At 38.7% G+C, this 19,687-nt stretch overlaps 1 protein-coding gene across 1 annotated transcript in view; it reads right to left on the bottom strand.

The window, feature by feature from the left end:
• DGKQ (diacylglycerol kinase theta) overlaps positions 1 to 19,687 on the bottom strand; it is a 110,025-nt gene that overhangs the window by 46,906 nt on the left and 43,432 nt on the right. Inside the window, exons 3-7 of the mRNA XM_042023383.1 lie at positions 19,595 to 19,674; positions 9,982 to 10,081; positions 5,225 to 5,310; positions 4,375 to 4,500; positions 2,765 to 2,918 (exon numbers count right to left, since the gene is read on the bottom strand). Coding sequence (XP_041879317.1) covers positions 2,765 to 2,918; positions 4,375 to 4,500; positions 5,225 to 5,310; positions 9,982 to 10,081; positions 19,595 to 19,674 — 546 coding nt within the window. The remainder of the gene's footprint in view (positions 1 to 2,764; positions 2,919 to 4,374; positions 4,501 to 5,224; positions 5,311 to 9,981; positions 10,082 to 19,594; positions 19,675 to 19,687) is intronic.

Below are 19,687 nucleotides of genomic sequence, written 5' to 3'. Positions count from 1 at the left end.
GTGGAATATAGGATACCCCAGGAGAGCTTGGGCATCCCAGGGCTGTTGCAAAAGTACCCCTGACAGGGCCTCAGGCTGAAAACAGGCTTGCAAGGCACCTGCTAGCTGGCAGCCTTGAACAGCCTTGGGAAAAGGTATACACTGGTCAGCTCCCCCGCTGCTTAGAGGCTTTCTCATGGGAAAGGGGCGTGAACTTTGGAAAAAAGTATAACTTGGTGTAACTGAATAATAAATCTGGAGCACGATGCTCAAATCATATCAGTGTTCGTATCATGACTCTGGCTGGATTCCCCTGCTCCTGGGACCCCCCCCTGCTACACCAAATACATCCTAAGAGTGCATCAGGGAGCTGCTGGATCCATGATGCATCTTGGTAACTTTCAGTGCATGCCAGGAGCTAGTGGGGTTTTTTAAGAAAATGAATGTCTGTTCTGTGCACATGGGTAACAAGAAGGACTAAAAGGTACTGAATTTCCTCGACACAGGATGATGTGAGAATTAGCTCAAGACAATTCTTGGCTCTGCCTTTGAGGAAGAATCTCGGCAAAGAAAAACAGCATATAGCAATGGTATGTGGTGCTTTTGACAGTGACCTGCAGACACCTGATCTTCAGAAGATGACTGAGAATGACAAATGTCCAGCAACAGGTCTCGAAGCAAGGCTCAACAGGATGTGGATGGTGTAAAAGGAGCCACATGTGAAGACACCAGACTAGTACCTGAACATTCAGGACATAGGTGCTAAACCAAGGTGCTAAACAGCACTGTCAGCTAAGGAAACACAGAACAAAACACTTTATGCACAGTGGAGTACAAGGCAGGCACTGCAATACAAATATTACTCACTGTGGCCCACTGACCATGAAAAAAAAGGAAGATGTCAATTGCTGGGGCAGCTGTCAAGTTCACAGGTATGCAACAAATCAGCCGCAGGAGGAAAGGGAAGCATCCCCATGGCTCTGCCCCTGCTGCCCTGGGTATCAGCAGCCCTCCATCCTGGGAGGCAGCTGCCCACTGGATGATGGGAAGCTGAGCCCAAGGGGCAGAAATTCTCATAGGCTGCAGAAAATAGATGCTGCGTTAGAAATGAGATTTTTCAGGGTGTTGCTATATTGTATCTCTGTTATATGCAGGCTAAGGACTACAAAAATGCATTTGGGCTTTCCAAACAGATTTTATTCAATTTGATTTTTGTTTCCCTTCATATCACAATAAAGCACTGGAAATGGTCCAAATTAAGTTAGTGAATATTTCTCCATACCTATATATCTGCTTCTGACCACAAGCTAATGGCTGCATTCTCTCAATTCAAAGTATCAGACATACTTTTTCCTTAAAGAAATGCAAAAAAGCCATTCTTACTGTAAAAGACCTCAACTGTGTGTAACATGCACTCACACACTTAGCATGTAGCATAAGTCCTGAAACAGAAAACCTTTTCTTCCATCACTTAAAATATTGAAGGAAGAGACTAGAAGGTGCAGCTAAAATCTTGGATTTTCTCATTTAAGGTGCTCCATGTTCAATTTTTCTTAAGAGGTGGTTTAAAAATAAAAAAAAGAGAAAGTTTAAGTCTGACGTATTAAAAGAACACACCATGGTTGAAGAGAGAAACCTGGTTAACATCAGAAAACTCAAATCAAAGACTCTATTTTAAAGGTTTGTGATTAACTTCTCTTAATTATAAAAATACAACTTCATCTTCACTTAAACCTTTGGTACACTTGTGAAATACCTAACAATAGACCTGTATCAAAGTTCACAATGAGTCTTGCAGCAAAATCAAGCTCATCCAGACTGTTTATTTCTGTTACTTCTTATGTTGGAAGCATTAGGAACTGCATAACTTTCAAGTGGGTGCTATACTACATCTCAGCCCACTAACAAAGCAAATTCACTAGCAAGAAGAATAGCTAACTGAAAAAAAATCAATTCACAAAAGCAACCTAATGCCTCCTCTCTGCCTTTACACTCTTGGCAGGTCACCGGAGTGTGCCCGGGTCATTGAGACCTCAGGTCACGCAGTTCATGCATTAACCCGACTGTTGTGGTACATCTTCTGCACACAGAACACAGGGCTCTTGCTTGTGATCAACTCTTCTCACCAAAAACAAATGTGTTCAGAGCAGAAAGTTCAAGAGCAATCTGCCAGGTTGAGAAAAGAGCAGTTGCAAATATTTAACTTTAATGAGCTGTATTTTGCCTACTTTTCATTTCCTTTCCTATTCCATTCAAGCACCAAAAGAAAGGCTTTACAAGAGCATAATAATCAAAATATAAATTAAAAAATAGTTGTGTAGCTCAGGCTTAAAAAAAAATTCTCATTCCTAAAGAGCCGTTAAACAAACATTCACTCTAGATGGCAGCAGAACGTTACCCTGTGTAGACACATGGTGTCGTTTTGGCACCGAAATCTTAAAAAGGACAAATGCTTAATCCAAGAGACAAATAAAGTATCTGTACACATGACATGACAAGTAAGTGTTTGTAGCAATGATAACACTAACACCACAAATTTTCTGATTTTAGGTTTTTGCTTTCTTTGTTTCAAGAATAGTGTACAAACTGCCCTGCACTAGTAAACAGAAGTTTCTGCATTTTGCACAGTGTCCATTTAAAAATCTCTAAGCTGTCCCAGAAATAGCAAAAAGTTACAGTCTTGCCACAAAAGCCAGTAAAAATTAGCAATAATATACTTAATTGAATTATGACACTAGGTTAAATATGTTCATCAATTAGCTGCATTCAACTTAGAAAGGTTTACCTGATTCTGTTTGCATATTTTCTGATATTCGAAAACAATGCAATTTGCTGAAGTTGCGAGAAAACAATTGCACACAATTTGGAGGAAGAATCATATTCCTTAATCTTCCAAAGGTACATTCTGGTGTGACAATTACATAGCAAGCAGCATGAGCCTATAAACAACAACATCAGTTAAGAACTTGTGATACACGAAGAAAATAAATTCATTTATAACAAACTATGACTGAAATCGTATAACTCAGGTTAGGGATTACATAGACCTTTTGTAAATCACCTTCATTAAATGAATGGCCACATTTTTCATCCTAGATTTTTATTTGTTTGATTTGGGTTTTCCATAACCAATAATGGGGAGTCTTAATATGTCATGAAACTTTCAAGGATCACAAACCTGCTCTATTAAAAACAAAAGGTTTTTATACAGCTACATGGAGAAGTTTAAAGTTTTGGTCTCCTACTCTGATCTTCCATTCTATGCAGATATTTACTGGGGGAAATGGAAAAGGTGCTCAGGTTATATTGAATAGCTTGAAAACAGCAGTATCCTCTTACACAGCCATACCCACATGCAGATTCTGAGGTAAGACTGTTTTCAGGTTTATTTCAAAGGGTGACTGGATAGTTTCTGCCTTTCCACTGTTGCAAATCTTCTGCCATTATTGAATACACATACCTTTGTATGTATGGCTACATAGCACATTACATTTCTTAGACTGTTCTCAGAAACAGTCCCTCCCACCTTGGAAATTATGTCTCAGATTAAAATACAAACCCCATAATAGTAAAAAAAAAAATTTAAATCACTGAAATCATAACCTTAAATACTGAATAACCTCTAGAGTTTTATTGCAAATCATTATTACATGGAGTACCTCATCTAGCCCTAAGTAGCAAATTCATGATTTCTTACATATACTTTTCAGTTCCCACTTCATCTGGTGCTACTTTGCACTTCCATCATATTTTAATACAAGGTGGCATTAAGTGGGTGGACTAATTGTTACCTGCACAGCACATTGTGTATCAGTGTGCGAAAAGCTGTGGTTTCCATAACAATTATTCAAGGGTACCATCAACTTGCACAGGAAATAAACATGTGTCATGTGAATGGAAAAACACAGAACTTGATACTGACACTTAACAAAATCCCAACCACACAAGTTAACACCTATTCTATACTGAAATAAGAGTAAACATATTAGAATGGTAAGTCTTTAACCCTGCAGAATTCATGATTTGAAAGAAATTCTGACTTAACACAGAAAGTGACTGCAGGCTTCCAACCACAAACCTATGATTAGTCCCTGTTAAATTCCATTGGATTTACATAAAGCTTCACTGTGACTTTGAGAGTTGTTCATTAAAATGACTATGAGGAGGATTTAAAAAATCAGATTTCCCATCTAACACATAAATATACATATATACATAAATAAATGTATAAATTAAGTGTATTTACAAAGTGTATATAAAATATATATTCATATGGTGTGTGAATAAATTATATTTATATATTTAAATAAGCATGTGCTTATTTAAATTATGTTTAAATAAGCACATGCCCATATATATGTGGTTCCCACAAATACATGCAGCAGCACGACATACCAGGATGCCACACCATTCACATCTCATGCCAGAGAGCACCTCAGAAGACCCACAGGTTTTTTTGCAGAATTCGCAACGAGCACTTGAAGAAAGGTTTCCCTCCCTCCAGTGGTGGTGGTAAGTATCCTGAGAGAACACATCATGACTTAGCATTACATGAATCAGATAGAGATGCATCTTCAATTCAACTTTAAAATCAGTAATTCAAACAGCTCTGAGGAAATAGCAACAGAGACTAGGGCATTAAGTTTTTCTCAAGATAAATATGAATCTTAGCAATCTTACATTTCACTACAAGAAGTTCTACCAGACTATCAAAAAATTTATCACAGTGTTCTTCCTTCACAGTCCACTAAAAAAAAGTTCTTCTAAAATAATCCTGAAATATCAGTATTCTGTATCTACTGTACTGTGAGAAGATAAGAAAACAGGCAGTCTTGCCTTAGTCAGGCTGCAGGAAGCTTGAGGACATGCAAGAGAATGTTTGCCAGGGACGCAATGCAGCCAACAGCTCAACATGCAGGAAAAAAGAGGAGTTCCATGCCAGCTTTTGCAAAACAAACTTTTATATAAGATGCTTGATTTTTTTTTTTTTTTAAATTTTAGTTTGGATGTTGTACACATTCCACAGACTTTTCAGCAAGAGGTCAAAAGCATCGTGCCTATATCACCATTTAAGTTCATCTCACTCTTTGTAATATATTCTGAAGTCACACATGTCCTTTGCCTCCCAATGAGCAACAAAAGTGCTTTGACAACTGGCAGCATGTGAAAGTAAAGACCAAGACTGCTCCTTCTCTAGTCCACAGAATGCATGACCACCTTCCCCTGCAGAAGCATCTGCACTTACATGGTCCAGGTGCCCATCCTGGTGACACTGCCGGCAGTCACTGCAAGCAAACAGGATACAGTCTGTGTGCACATGTAGCTCACAAACTAAAAGCACAAAAACAAGAAAACTTTAGGCTGGAAATCCCAGGTTTTTTCTGCATCTCCTTCCTCCCTCCCTTCAATATTCCTCCACTACCCTTTTCACACTATACTTTCTCTCCTTCATGCTCTTTACATTCAGCAAAGGTAGACAATAAAGAAGTTTACCAGCATTGTTCTGTGTGTTCCTCCACTTCCTCTGTCAAAAAGATGCAGCAAAGATAAAGGAAAGGCTGAGCTAATTTTGCTCATAAGCAGCACTTGTCCTATTTCCTCAAATTACAGCAAGTTAAATGTGTTCAACTGCTTGGCTTTGTCTTGCAGTTTCTCAGGAAGTGCTGCCTACCCCAATATACCTGTGCCTGAAGGCTAGTTTGATTCAGTCACTATGTATAAGGTAAATCACCATTTCACTGTCAAAAAAAGGAAATATTTTTTTCAGAGCACTCTCCTAAGTCAGGTTAACATTGCCTTCCAAAATATTGTAGGTCCTGCAGATGGAAGAAGTTTTAGTGAATCCTGTAAAGGTTTAGGCAAGTTTTGGCTTTAAAGTACCTTCATTATTTAAAAGCTGACATGAAATACCAGATATGAAAGAAAAGAATCTGCAGTTAGGATACAAAGGATGAGTTACAAAACAACCATCCAAAACAATAACTGAAAGATCTCAATGCTTAGTTTCATCAATTCAAGAGTTAGGAGGGTTCTCTATGGGCCCCAGAGACAGAGACGGATGAAGAAGATCCTCCATCCTGTAGCTGCTTTGTAAATACTTGTACTGCGCTGGGAAGGCATCTGATTTTTTATCGAGTAAATGAAAGCAAGAGCAAGCATCAAGTTTTTCAAATATTTTTTCAGTTCGGGTCAAACAGGTTATTCCTCCAAGCATATCACAAAAATACGAGAACTGTAACCTGAAGCTTGGAAAGTGGCAGCTGCACACACTAGCACATTACCTGAAAGTATCTTGAAAACAAGGTTGTTAATTTACATAGAGAATAATACCTGATTTGAAATCTCTCTGGACTCTTCCACAGGTGAGCAGAATTAACACTGTTATTCTAACCTCACAGAAGACATAATCTACCACCACACCAATGCAAAGACTCATGACTAAATCAACCACAAACATACACAGCTCCCCATGCTCAGTCCTCACCGCACTCAAGAACTTCTCTCTGAGCTGGGGCACAGTCCCTCCTCCATTCACATTTCTCCCTGTTCATAGATTTAACAGGAGTATTTTGCAGTTTTTCCAGTTGAACTACCAGGCAAACTAGATGCTTTGAGTCATATTCTTGCTAATGGTAAAAGTGTCTGTAGATGAAGTCACAACTTCAAGGAATTTACAAAATCATTAGGGGTTTTATTGTTAATTCTGCCAACACAGGCATGCACTGCCCTTTGCTATACTTTGTAACAACAAAGAGGGGTTTTTACCCTTGGTTTAATTCCCATCTGCTGTCTAGCACTAACCCTACCCCAGAATTAATAAAAAATATGTTCATATGAAGGGTGGGAGTGTCATAGGAGTTAATCCCTTAAGGTACTATCCTGCTGTAGGAAAGAAGACGTTTTTGAACGTAAAGATCAAGTCAGATCAGAGGTCGTACAAAAAGAAATTTCATCTTCATCAGACATTCCATAATCTGCATAATTTTAAAAATCATAACAGAATGACGATCTTCTATTCAAACTAGTTATGAAAGTTCTTTTGATTGCCAAAAAACCCAAACTGATTAATTTCAGATTCGTAAACTTGGAACAAGAACCTTTACAATGTTAACTGCCAGTAAATCTGCTGCTCCTGGTCAATGCTTAACAAGAAACTTTTGTAAAGAATTCAGCACCAAAAAAATTATTTTTTTTTACTTTCCATCCCCGCTTCTTGGAAATAAAAGGAAGAGCAACTCTCACTGTCATGAGTCCAGGTTCAACTGACACCAGTGAAACCTGGTAGCAAAAACAGCTAACCAAAGCATTCAGTAAATGGCAGCAGAACTTGGAGTCCAACTATTGTAACTTTTACCAATGAAGTGTATGTATTTATTTGACCATGGGTTAATACACATGCATGCTCGTTTCTGAGAACAGATCCCCCACTGTGTACCCACAACATTTATGTGGGTGAAACCTTTTATTTCCTTTCAAGAAGGTTTATTTTATTTTAAGACATAAACAGTGCAAAACAAGTGACTAAAATGATTTTACAAGTACATGTAATGATGTCAATCATTTGCTTAGAAAAGGTAATTCCATCTTAACCCTCTTTTTAATCTTAATTATAGTAAAGAGTCCAGGAAAAGTTCTTAATTTTAGTATCAGACATGAACATCATAAACAAGTGTAGATTTGTAGTATTAAGCTAAGTCATTAGAAGTAAACAAAAATATGGAAGAACATTCAATATCTCCATCTGGATTTAAAAGCTCTACAGCTTAAAACACTAGACTTCTAAAACAAATTCTAAAAGCATTTTTGAAGAATAAAGGAAGAAACTTGTGCATTTTATGAACTTCAGCTGCCCCTTTTAAGATACACCTTAAAAAAATTATCAGAGAAACAAATTGTAAACTTACTGGTATTCAAAAAAAGGGCTACCAAAAAAGGCACGCCACACAGAATAGTAAAACTGTCAAATCCATGTGAAGAAAGCAATTCAGAATCTTCAATGAACGATAAAAAAATTTCTGTGCATCTGTAATACCTAAATACAACATGTGATTTCATGTGTTTCATGCTTACAAACACTTAAATAGAAACATCTGAAAAAATATTTCTTTGCACTTGTGTGCTGGTTTTGGCTGGGGTAGAGTTAACTTTCTTCACAGTGGCTAGAATGGGCCTGTGTTTTGGGTTTGTGCTGCACACAGGGTTGATAATACAGAGATGTTTCAGTTATTGCTGAGCAGGGCTTACACAGAGCCAAGGCCTTTTCTGCTTTTCATACTGCCAAGCTGGTGAGGAGATCGGGGGTGCATGGGAGGCTGGGAGGAGACACAGCCAGGGCAGGTGACCCAAACTGGCCACAGGTATATTCCAGACCATTTGACATCCTGCTCAGTGTTTCAAGCTGGGCGCAAGAAGGAGGAAGGAGGGGACGTTTGGAGTGATGGCATTTGTCTTCCCAAGTCACTGTGAGGCGTGAGGGGACCCTGCTCTCCTGGAGATGCAAAACACCTGCCTGCCCTTGGGAAGCAGGGAATTAATTGTTTGGTTTTCTCTGCTTATGTATGTGGCTTTTGCATTCCATATCATACTGTCTTTACCTCAGCCTGTGAGTTTTCCAGCTTTTACCCTTCTGATTCTTTCCCTGATCCCACTGGTGGGGCAATGAGCAAGGGGCTGTGTGTGGTGCTTGGCTGCTGGCTCGGGTCAAACCACAACAGATGGATACAATGCTAATGCGGTAGAACTAAGAGAGTAAGAATATGACAGCAAAATTTAGAAAGCTTTAACTAAACTGAATCACTAAACTAAAGCTATTTGCAACAGTTAACAGGGCATAATTAGTGATAATTATCTTCTTTTCAAATTTCTGGGTTTATCTCATGCCACACAGGTTCTGAGTCTTATTAAGTCAGATCACTAGAAAATTCTCTGTGGTACCTGTAGCTCACTGAACATCCTACCAAACTCTCCAGCTCACATGGTAACTATATTAGGTGACATATTCCCACCAGTCAGAAGAACAGTTTGGCTCCATTATGCAACACAACAGACAAAAGCAGAAACAGAAATACTGCACCATTCTAAATCTAAACGCCCTGTTCAAAAGAGGAGTGCTTCCCCTACACATACACATAGAAAATCATATTAAATAAGACATCATCTTTACCAAAACAGCAGTTTTGGAAGCAACTAAATTCCCTGCAGAATTGGTTCTTCATTCATAAGACTTTTTTTTTTTAAACAGTTCAGAGGTAATATTCCTATAAACAGTAAATTCTATTCAACCTCACAACCCAACAGCTGAACAATAGCTAATAGACATTTAAGACAAGGGAGAATTAAGGAGCTGTCCTACATCAAAATCAGTCATGTACTCATGCCAACATGTATTTCAAGTAAAAAATCTGGTGTTTGGGTGATTTCTTTAATTACTGTTTTTTCAGGGAATCCATGTCAGAACACTCAGAGCAGTACTATTTTGACAAATAATATTTTCAAATATCTTTCCATTGAAGGTACCTCATCCTCATTACAAGTAACAGATATCTGAGACTAGTAACACAGGAAATTCTACATTCTTTTCCAGAAATACGAATACCTGATGATTCTCTGCATCAAAAGCTTCCACTGGAAACAGAAATAAATTACCTCAACAGGACAAATCTTACTTTTGCCATAATAGCTCCTCATTCTTCACACATCTCACATGGATTCACCATACACCATCACCACCCCAGACTTGCTCAAAGTAAATTGGAGGAAAGATGAAAAGAGCATACAGGTTTGACAAAGTTTGTGGTTTACTGAAGGTGGTTGATTTATTAATCGTTAGTTTGAAGTTTACCTTCCCACGATCAATGTACGGACAATAAAGAAACCAAAAGTTTCTGAAGCACACCGAGTGGATGTTTGTGTATACACACACACCCTCGAGGTGTGCAGTGTAAGGCAAGTGTGGGTTACTGGGTGACACGCAGATGGCCGTACAAGTAGGGTTTAAGTTACCTTCACATCGAAAGGCAGGTGACTCTAGGGACTTCCTGCACACAGTGCAAAATTTTCTTTTGTAATGTCCTGGAGGCCCAAAGCAATGTGCAACTGGAACCTGCCAGTGAAGAATGCATAAGACATCATAAATTTCAACTTTCAAAGTGTCAGTTAAAATTCATAGAAGCTTGCACAGAAGCTTTATCTTGCAGTAATAGGGCAGTATATACAATGTAAACTTAACTAAGCACAAGAATAAATAGACAGGTGAATCGTCCTTTAAGAAATAATCACACTTATAAACACATTTTAAATACTTTAATGTAACTTTAAAAAAAATTCTTGGGAATTAATATGTATTGTATATATTTTTAACTGCTGATCAGCTTCTTGATGATTCACAGCAACATGAATCCAAAGGCTTCCTTTGGGACCTACCTGTAATTGCAGTTGCTCTTCTAAGCATTCTTAATTGAATCAAGGACAATTAAAGAGTAATAACTGCACGGTTAACAAAATACCCTAAAGACACATGCAAGACAGTTTTTAAAACCTCAGTGCTGCCACAGTTCAGTGATCTCCACATGCCTTTCACTTCTTCTTCAAATACAGCCTGGCCAACTGGCTGATCAGGACACAAGCATTGGTTGGTCTTCTCTGCCTTATCCAAAGCTTCAAAGCCTGAATGGGACAGAGATCCAGCTCCTGAAGTACATCCAGACTGAGGTTCCTCTTGACTGCAGGTGGAAAATGATACACTACAATTTTCTCTTGCAAGAGCTTTCTGTACCAACAGTTTTGGCAAATGTGTTTCTGGGATACTATTCACTTATCTTAAAATGGCTTTTTTCTCGCTTAGTGATTAATAATGAAGCTGGGAAGTGATAGTACCAAAGGAACAACAGACAAAAGAAGCAAAGTGAAGAATAAGAAACATACTTGAGCTTTATACCTGTTCTAGAGACTATTCTTCCTACAAGATGCACAGTTTTGCTAGTGACATTCACATGAAGGAAGGAACATAACTGCATGTTTAAAGTCCTAGAATCCAAATGAGTTCCACAGAAGTTTGCCATGATTTAGGTATTCAGTATTATGCATTTCACATGCCCTTCTTGCTGTAATGAACACATCATATTTATCTTGTGGTTGTATTTCTGATAAAGTCAGACAAATTATTATTTAGGCGTGAAATGAAATTAATCATTCCCAGTAAAATGTTGGTAATAATGACTTCAGATACATGTAGTCACAGGTTTTCCTCTCAGATATACTGGAATAACCTTGAAAGGCTTTTTACATCAGGATTTGCACTTTTTTCCTTGTATATTGGGGTTTTCCTGAGAACTATTAGCAGTAAATCTGACACATACTGTGAATACGGAATCTGATGACCCAAGGAGTTGCTTCCAGTTATAAACATCTAATTCCCACATGAATTTCAGCCTCAGAAAGTGTGGGGACAGTTACACCAAACAATCCTGTAATTCAAGCATGCACAATGAAAGAAGTGAGATAGTTTTGCCAGGTGCAACACAAGGAGAAAAGAGCAATGCTGGAAGTTTAATCAAGAAAAATCAGTAACGCCCACACTGCAAAGCATGTGGTTCCTCCAGTGCTCCTCAGAATTAAGCTTTGGGAGATAAAAGAGGATGAAGAGAAGCACGAGATACGCTTGTGTTACCAAACACGAACAGGATTATGCACAGCAGCTGACCACGGAAACGGAGTCACCAGCTCACTGCCCCAGCAGACCGTATTGTCTGGAGGAATCCTTGGTCCCTGACTGACCAGGAAACTGCCCATTCAGATCCCAGGCTCCTCACCAAGCTGGGCTGAGCCAGACTACATAAAGGATTTCATATGAGTATCTCCAGTATGATATATAACAAAACAGCACTGCCTCCAAAAGCTTCAAATTTTAACTTTATGTACAAGTTGGGGGTTTAAAAATACAGCCAAACCATTCTTTTTGGGTCCATATCCTACTCCCACCATCCCAAACCCAAATTTCATTCTCTGCAGCCTTCCACCTCTAACTGACATGAAGTTCATAGCTGGCTTACATTTTTTTTTTTTAAATCAGAATATTCTAGTCATATAATGTATGTTTACAAAAAGAATATATATCCTTGGGGGAGAAAATGATCCTGGAAAGCCTAAGGAGCTTCAATCAAACTACCTCAGATTAAGTTTAAGGCTCATAATCTTTGCCCACCGTGCTACTTCTTCAAGAGAAGGAAGAAACAAACCACTCTGTACAGTGACATACAAGTTACCTGGGCTCACTTATTGTGGAGGTAAAGTGCCAGAGCTGTCTTCTCACTCTAGCTGCTCCAAAAATAAAAGTTTGGTGGGAGAAGGCCACTCGCACAAAATTCATCCTACACAATGAATTCATGTGCAGAAACTTGGTAAGAAATGGCAGTGTGAGCACAACCCAACCCAGACACTGCAACTGAGGGGAGTACTGAAAAGCCCTGGTTGCATTCTTCAGGCAAGCTTTTCTGCACATCCCAACCCATCTTCAGGTTTCAAGTGTCGTCTTTAACTGCCCTACCCCTGCCACAGCCTCAAGCACTATGCAGCCGGCCAAGGGAGAATTCCCCCTGAAATCAGACACAGGGGAGACCTCCTTTAGCTCCAAAGTGGTGAACAAACTGCTTTGGACACCCAGCAAGAGCATACAACCCCCTCAACAACCCAAGTTAGAAACACAGGGCTTCTGGCCATGAGTCTGGCTACTTTATCTTAAGGCTAGCTTAGAAATGCAGGCTTTTCATTATTGTCACAGAAAGGTTCTGCTGAAGAAAAAGGACATGTGAAAGACAGTGTTTATTTTGGGAAAAACTGTGAGAAGGGACTTTGACAGAAGGCAAACTTATTCAGAGTCTGACTGTACTTCTCTAGAAAACTCAAGGGAAGGAGATCAAGTCTAAATTCTTCAGCTGTGCAGACCACGGTGGCAACTGTCTGAAGTCTCAAGTCACTGTCAAAAAGAAGGGAACAACTTACTGACTGAAATGTTAAGTGGGGGGGTGGAAAAGGGGAAAAAAGGTAAAAAAAATGTTTCTTCAGTTCCTTTCTTTATGAAACAAGCCAAAGAAACTTTGTTTGTTGTGAGTGGTCTTTCTAACATGCTTTAGAAGATGACAGGTATAAAAGCAATGTAGAGCCAGATGGGAAATGGGATGGGAATAAGATGGAAAAAGACAAAAGGAAGAAGAGCAAGTACAACGTAACAAACACCTCAACTACATAATGTTTCTCCCAACATTTTTTGATTGCTGAACAAGTTCCAAGCACCTAATATATATATAAATATATATTAAAAATATGTATTTAAAACTCAGACTGGAAAAGCCAGTGAAACATCATGAAAGAATACAGAATGTTACATATTATTGCCTAGTTTATATCTACCTGCATAAGTACAGCAGAGAAGCATAAGGTGGCCTACTGAGAAAAAGTTAATAATTTATGAGAGTTTAAAACCACTTTTCCAATCCAACTACTTAAATTACCCTATGAAAACCACTAAAATCGATTTCCACAGAAAAATACAGAAAATTTCTTCTAGTAATACCATTAAATGACATCTAAATGCCCTTACAATATTGATCAGAAGCATATCAACAGAAAGTATAATGGTAACACTCCAGCATGATCTCCAGAATGACTTTGCACTCCCAGACAAGATACTCCTGGTTTCTGTTCTATTTCCTGCCATCTGTTAAGGAATGCAAGGCATTAGAGAATGTAATATGTATCTGTAAAATGCTCCTATCAGCCTGTAATAAAATTTGATCCTATGGAAACCTAAGACTTAGATTCTAACTCCTTTGGTGCAATCTGTGCAAGTGCACAGCAGTTCTGCATTAACCGAAAAGAACAGCAACAAACTGCTTTTAAAATCCAAACTTTGGAAGAAAAACAAAGAGTAGAATTGCTTTCTTTTGATAGCGCCCTTTAAAATTGTTCCTCATACTGAAATGTCACAAGATATAAAGCATGTGACCAAATCTATAATGAATTCAAGTACTCTTCCACTAAGGTGGAGTCACTTTGTACAGAGCTACATTCCAGACACTCTGATTTGTGCATAGTCAGGCCAGGGCGTCTTACTGATCTGCAGCCTTCAGGATGCCTCAGCACGGGAAAAATACAGCTCCAGGAAGGCCTGTTCTTCACTCAGCAGCAACTTCTTTTGTACCAGCTCAGGCAGAAGAAAGCTTCCTCTTGAATCATGAGGCAAAGACTTACAGGCTCAAAGGGGAAAGAGAGAAATACAGATAAACCAAATGCCAACGTGACAGCTGCTGTCTTGTGCAGTCTTGAAAAGGAACTACCAACTTAAAACTTGTCTATGTCTAGATATTATTTTGCCCATGCATCTCCTTGCCCATCACATCAGGGTGACTTGCACCAGAGAAGTTAAGAAATCAGGGTGGCAGGACCTAAAGTAGTGTGGGGCTGAACAGCTTCCAAGTAGGAAAGGGTACACAGAAAGAAGGATACTAACAGTCTCAACAATAGCCTCTAAAGGTTGAGTAAAATGAATTTAACTTAAGTTCAGTGGCTTGCAGTTCAAAAACACTGTAGCATTTTAAGGATAAGTACAAGCAGCTTGGAAGCAACCATCTTCATTAGATGCCCACAAGGGCAGTCACAAGCGGTCATTCTGAAAGACTGCTCTCAACATAAGGCCAAAAAAATTTGCTGATAAAAATTAAAATTATGTTTCTGAAACAAAAACATGTATGGATGTTTAAGTGTAGAAGCATGTCCCTATCTAAAGTTTCTAATGTTCACTCCAACACCATAAACCTTTGCTCTAGGGAGGTAGATAAGGTGAACACACCTCACTACACCCCATGACTGCTCTGTCCAGGCCTAGACTACATGTTCTCTGAGAGAAGCTAACAACTTTGTGATTCAACTTTTGCCCTTACTGACATCTTTTCAATTACTTCCTTATTACTCAGTAATCACAGACAGCCCTTTGAATCGTTTGAAACCTCTCTGATTTAGTAGCAAAATATTTCTGCAACTTGAATACACTGCGTGCTATGGAATGCCCTCTATTTCTTTCTCCTTTTAGGGATAATGTCTATCAACTGCTCATCACTTGTGTCCAAACTGACATTCTTGCTCTGAGCACTTGATTTATTGTCTGGTGTTTAAAGGCAATGTAAGTACGTATGCCATATGGTAGTTCTGAAATGAGATAAGAATAAAAAGTTAAATGGTGTCTCAGCATATAACAGGACAGGAGAGAAAAAATCAAACACTTAATTACCAAGTTTTAATTGGGGCTAACACAAGGGAATGATGCACACATCCATATGCTATCCCACTGTATCCAGGATTATTTTTCTCCATCCTACAGATCTCTGTGACAAGACATTTGGCCTTACATACTCCAAGGTCTCAAGGACGCTTTGCAATGGGAACTCTATAATGCATCCCATACTATTTCAAACCAGAGTTATATGATACTTCTATTCAAAAGTAAGACTTGTGTAAAAGCTTTCCACTGCAATTAAGAGTTGCTTGGACTAGTATATTTTGTATTGTAAAGAAAAAATTATATGCAAAAGTCACTCACTCCCTACTTTTATTGCTACAGAGGAAATCAATGTCTATCTCCTCTTATCAAGATAGAGATTAAGAATTAAAACAAACACAGTGACATCCCATAATGCTTCTGAAACTGAAGAGTCACTGATACAGCTGCAGAGCTCATCTGGGAGTTCAGATCAAGTTTCAAGAGAGCATAATAAACTCTCAAGAGTTTATGAACTAGGAGGTGCTAGCCCTTCCTTTCCTTAGACTCTGAAGCTCCACTTCAGGGACAAAAAAGAGAAAACCTTGGTGCAGTGCCAAGATTACCAGCAAGCAGTTTTAACCCTCATTTGGATTTTAAATTATGCCATGTGACTGTTTGTCTCCAAGCAACTGCCTTGCTGAAGCAACACAAGCATGGGTCAATTGCTGGAGAACTGGAGAGAGACCTTCTTGACAGAAGGTGGTCACTGCTACCCAGCAAGGGCCCAGGTAAAATCACAGAGTCACAGAACAGCTTGGGTTGGAAGGGAGCCTTTAAAGATCATCTAGTCCAAACTCTCCCGCAATGAGCAGGGACATCTTCAACTAGATCACGTTGCTCAGAGCCCTGTCCAACCTTCCAGGGATGGGGCATCTACCACCTCTCTGGGCAACAGAGACAGTATTACACCACCCTTATTGTAAAAAATTTCCCCCTTAGATCTAGTCTGAATACATCCTCTTTTAGTTTAAAGCCATTGCCCCTCATCCCACTGCTACGGGCCCTCCTAGAAAGATCTTCTACTTTCAGATCATTGGAATTGATCCAGATAACCATGCTGCACACAGATGGACCCAGCAGCCAGAGGAAGAAACTCAGGTCGGTAGACAAGGGCAAGAGCAGAGACCCCCGAAAGCAACACAGCCTTCCCATTCCTTACTTCAGCCCATGAATGCAGTAGCTTTCCTTACAAAGCAAAGTTTTATTTTTAGCACAAGATTCAGAAGCTGATGACCTAGACTAGCATTTTTCCATTCTGGACAACCTGCCTTTAAGAACAACAGCACACAACAAAGTCTCATGAGCAGACTTTAAAACCTTCTTAAAATGGAAATGTTTAGACACCATTAGAGCAATGCACCAACACACTAACAAGGAAAAATAAGCATGGCAAATGCTGAATTTCACTAAACCATTTTTCATGTGGTCTCATTTCGATTTAGCTTTCCAAGAACAGTTACACAGAAAATACACACACATTTCCATAGCAAATCTAAGATTCTGTAATACAGCTTCCACTCCAACCTAACGAGGTAAAACAGAACTTCACATTTCACCCCCAAAAGGTTTTGTTTTTACTGTTATTTTGTTTTATGTTGGTGTTCGGGTGTGGATTATTTTTTGCCCTCCCTTCCTCCCTTTTTTTTAAAAAACACGTACTGAGAAGTGGGCAAATACTTATGGGAATGTACAAAAGAGAGAGTTTGAATTTGAAAAAGTTCCTGAGACCTTACCAGTGGAACAAATCATATGCCCTGTAAGCGTTTCAGAAGACTGATCCATGAAGGGAAACATCATGACCTGGATCCACTCTGGAATACTAAATGCAGGTGATAGGATTTACGATAGAGAAAAAAATTTGTAAGTCAGCCTTAAGAACGAATTCATCGCGAATGATCTGAGGCTGGATGCAGTTGTGGCACGCTTGTGACTCTGCGGGCCTTTACTTGACCCTGGGAAGGAAACCCTACTGTCAGGAATAAAAGTTTCCACAAAACATCTGCTGAAAAATTATTCTCTGATGGGTTGACTTAGTATCAAATGACACACACTCTGATGAGCTTTAACAATTGCCATCTTCTCTAGATGAAATCCAGGCAAGTAAAAAAGAAGTCTCATTTCTCTAATACACTGAATATTGACATAGCTGAAAGAACTACCAGAAAAAAATCCCACCAGTGTTCCCTCCTACGTCAGACCTTCTAATAAATAAATAATCTGAAAGGAGAGATTAGGAAAATAAACTTTCTACAAATTGTATAAATGACTGTCATTTGTTCTTTGCTCTGTTACATTTTTTACGCAAATGCCAAGTCCAGTATTTGCTTTGACAGAGCCTGCATGCAAAATGACGTCTCCCATATGGCAGACTTCACTTGTACAGCTGATCAGGATTAATGCAACTTGGATGACCACGTCAAGGAGGACATGACTGTCCAGAACGAACAGTACAGTCCAGAGTTTTCAAAATAAAATCATTACAGCTCAAGACAGAAAACACAGAAGACTCTTTGAGTCCGAACACAGCAACGCTGAACTGCAAACAGTTTCAAAGACTGACAACACCACCAAGATAACTATCCTTGCTGTGTAGTACAATTTGTGTTTATTGTTTATAGATAAATCACAAGATAAAAGTTATGTTTTGGGGCAGATAGATTACAGGGACTGACAAAAGAGAAAAAATTACACTGACGTCTACAACAGATGCAAATGGGAACACTAGTAAGTTTAAATGGAGGATTTTTACCATATAAAAGCAAAGAAACAAATACTATTTTGAACAATGAATTAAATTTAGAGCAAATCCACAAAAGAAGCAGTCATAAATGTTTACAACACTCGCACTCTGAATTAAATTACTGTTTTCCAGTTGGATTTTTGCCATCCCCCTAAAGGCCCTTGCAAAAATACCTATATAATCTGATTCACTATTCCTTTTGCTACAATAACTGATTGCCAGCATACTGACACAGCAGTAGATGCCAATTCTTAGTAAAAGCATTTCTCACTACCTACATGTCCCTTTACCATGGGCGGTTCTAAGACTTACATCAGTATTTATTACTATTTCACTGGCAAATTTCTATGTATCAGACACCTTTTTGACACCTCTCAAGATGAAAAGTATGTAAGAAAAGAGGAAAAGCAAGAAAGAGAAAAAGCAAAGCGTAGCAGTTTTATCACCTAGACAAAGCATATTGAAGAAAAACAAATGGATAATTTCTCTCTATCCAATCCCTGTAACTCAAATTGTATATTGTTTTTAAACTTTCACATCTCTCACCCCCTCCACAGGTTTCCACAATGTAAAGGAACTTGTAAAATATTTTATGACACAAAGAAGGGAATCAGCTCCCCTTCACAGGTCTGCGCAATGGATTTCCATAAATGTGATTTGAGTCAGCAAGGTCTGTAATGAACATGACTGATTTTACGGCCATGTCTCATTTGACTTTTGCATATGGCTCCTTAAGGTATTTGTAGTGTTTTACTACTTCTCTAGTAAATTTCTCATGTCCTTCTCCCCTTTTGTTCCTCTTCTGTCATCCTTTCCCAAGTGGATAACACACTTTGTTTTCTCTTCAGTTTAGCTTCTTAATAACTTAGTTGCATCCTATTATCTTCTGTAAAGTTGATTCATGTTTCACACCCTTTAAATCAATCTCTTACGCATGAAATCTTGTGGGAGAAAGTCACAAGCCATCTGAAAGCAAGTACTTTATTACTTACCAAAATAAATTTAGAACTACTGTGATCAATTGAAGTCCTGCCCTCTTTTTTTGGCTTTTAAATCCTATACTTACAATGCAATGACTTTAGACTTTATTCTCTAGACACAATAAACAAGAAGATTCTTAACATGCAGCAACCAGTAGAAGACAAACACAGCTCCTTTTCTAGGCAGAGCAGCTTAATATGTAATAGCTGTAATATAAAATAGTAAAAAATCTGGTGATGTACACAGTTCATCTGTATGACACATGGTGCAGTTGTCATCAGTCACTCCCCTCCAATATTGCGAAACTTCCAGGTAATGGCACACAGTAAGAACATCTAGTAATATTTAAAGAATGAAAATAACTGGTCTTCGAAGACAGACTATCTACAGTTGCTCATAGCAGAGACTTTTCAAAGGAAGTGTAACTTCACCTGTGAGCAGCTATAGAAGCCTCAGTGATGACTAACACAATTTATGCATTACGATATCAAAAAAACCACTGCTGTACTGCACCATGTTCATCAGTGATAAATGTGTGCTATTATCCCAAGAAAGAGACAAGCCAGTGTCTCTTTACTCACCCTTACAAGGCTGGGAGCAATACACGAGCACGGTATCTTGACATTCTTGAGGCACTTTTCGTGAGACATGAAGTTGCAAACTGTGGAAATAAA

Source organism: Corvus kubaryi, unplaced genomic scaffold (genome assembly GCF_017639235.1).
Source record: "Corvus kubaryi isolate FWS band 111438036 unplaced genomic scaffold, C.kubaryi_AGA036_p1.0 37249, whole genome shotgun sequence".
NCBI classification, from domain to species: Eukaryota; Metazoa; Chordata; class Aves; order Passeriformes; family Corvidae; genus Corvus; species Corvus kubaryi.
Note: the sequence above shows the minus strand (reverse complement) of the source record. Positions and strands in the feature narration are given on the sequence as shown.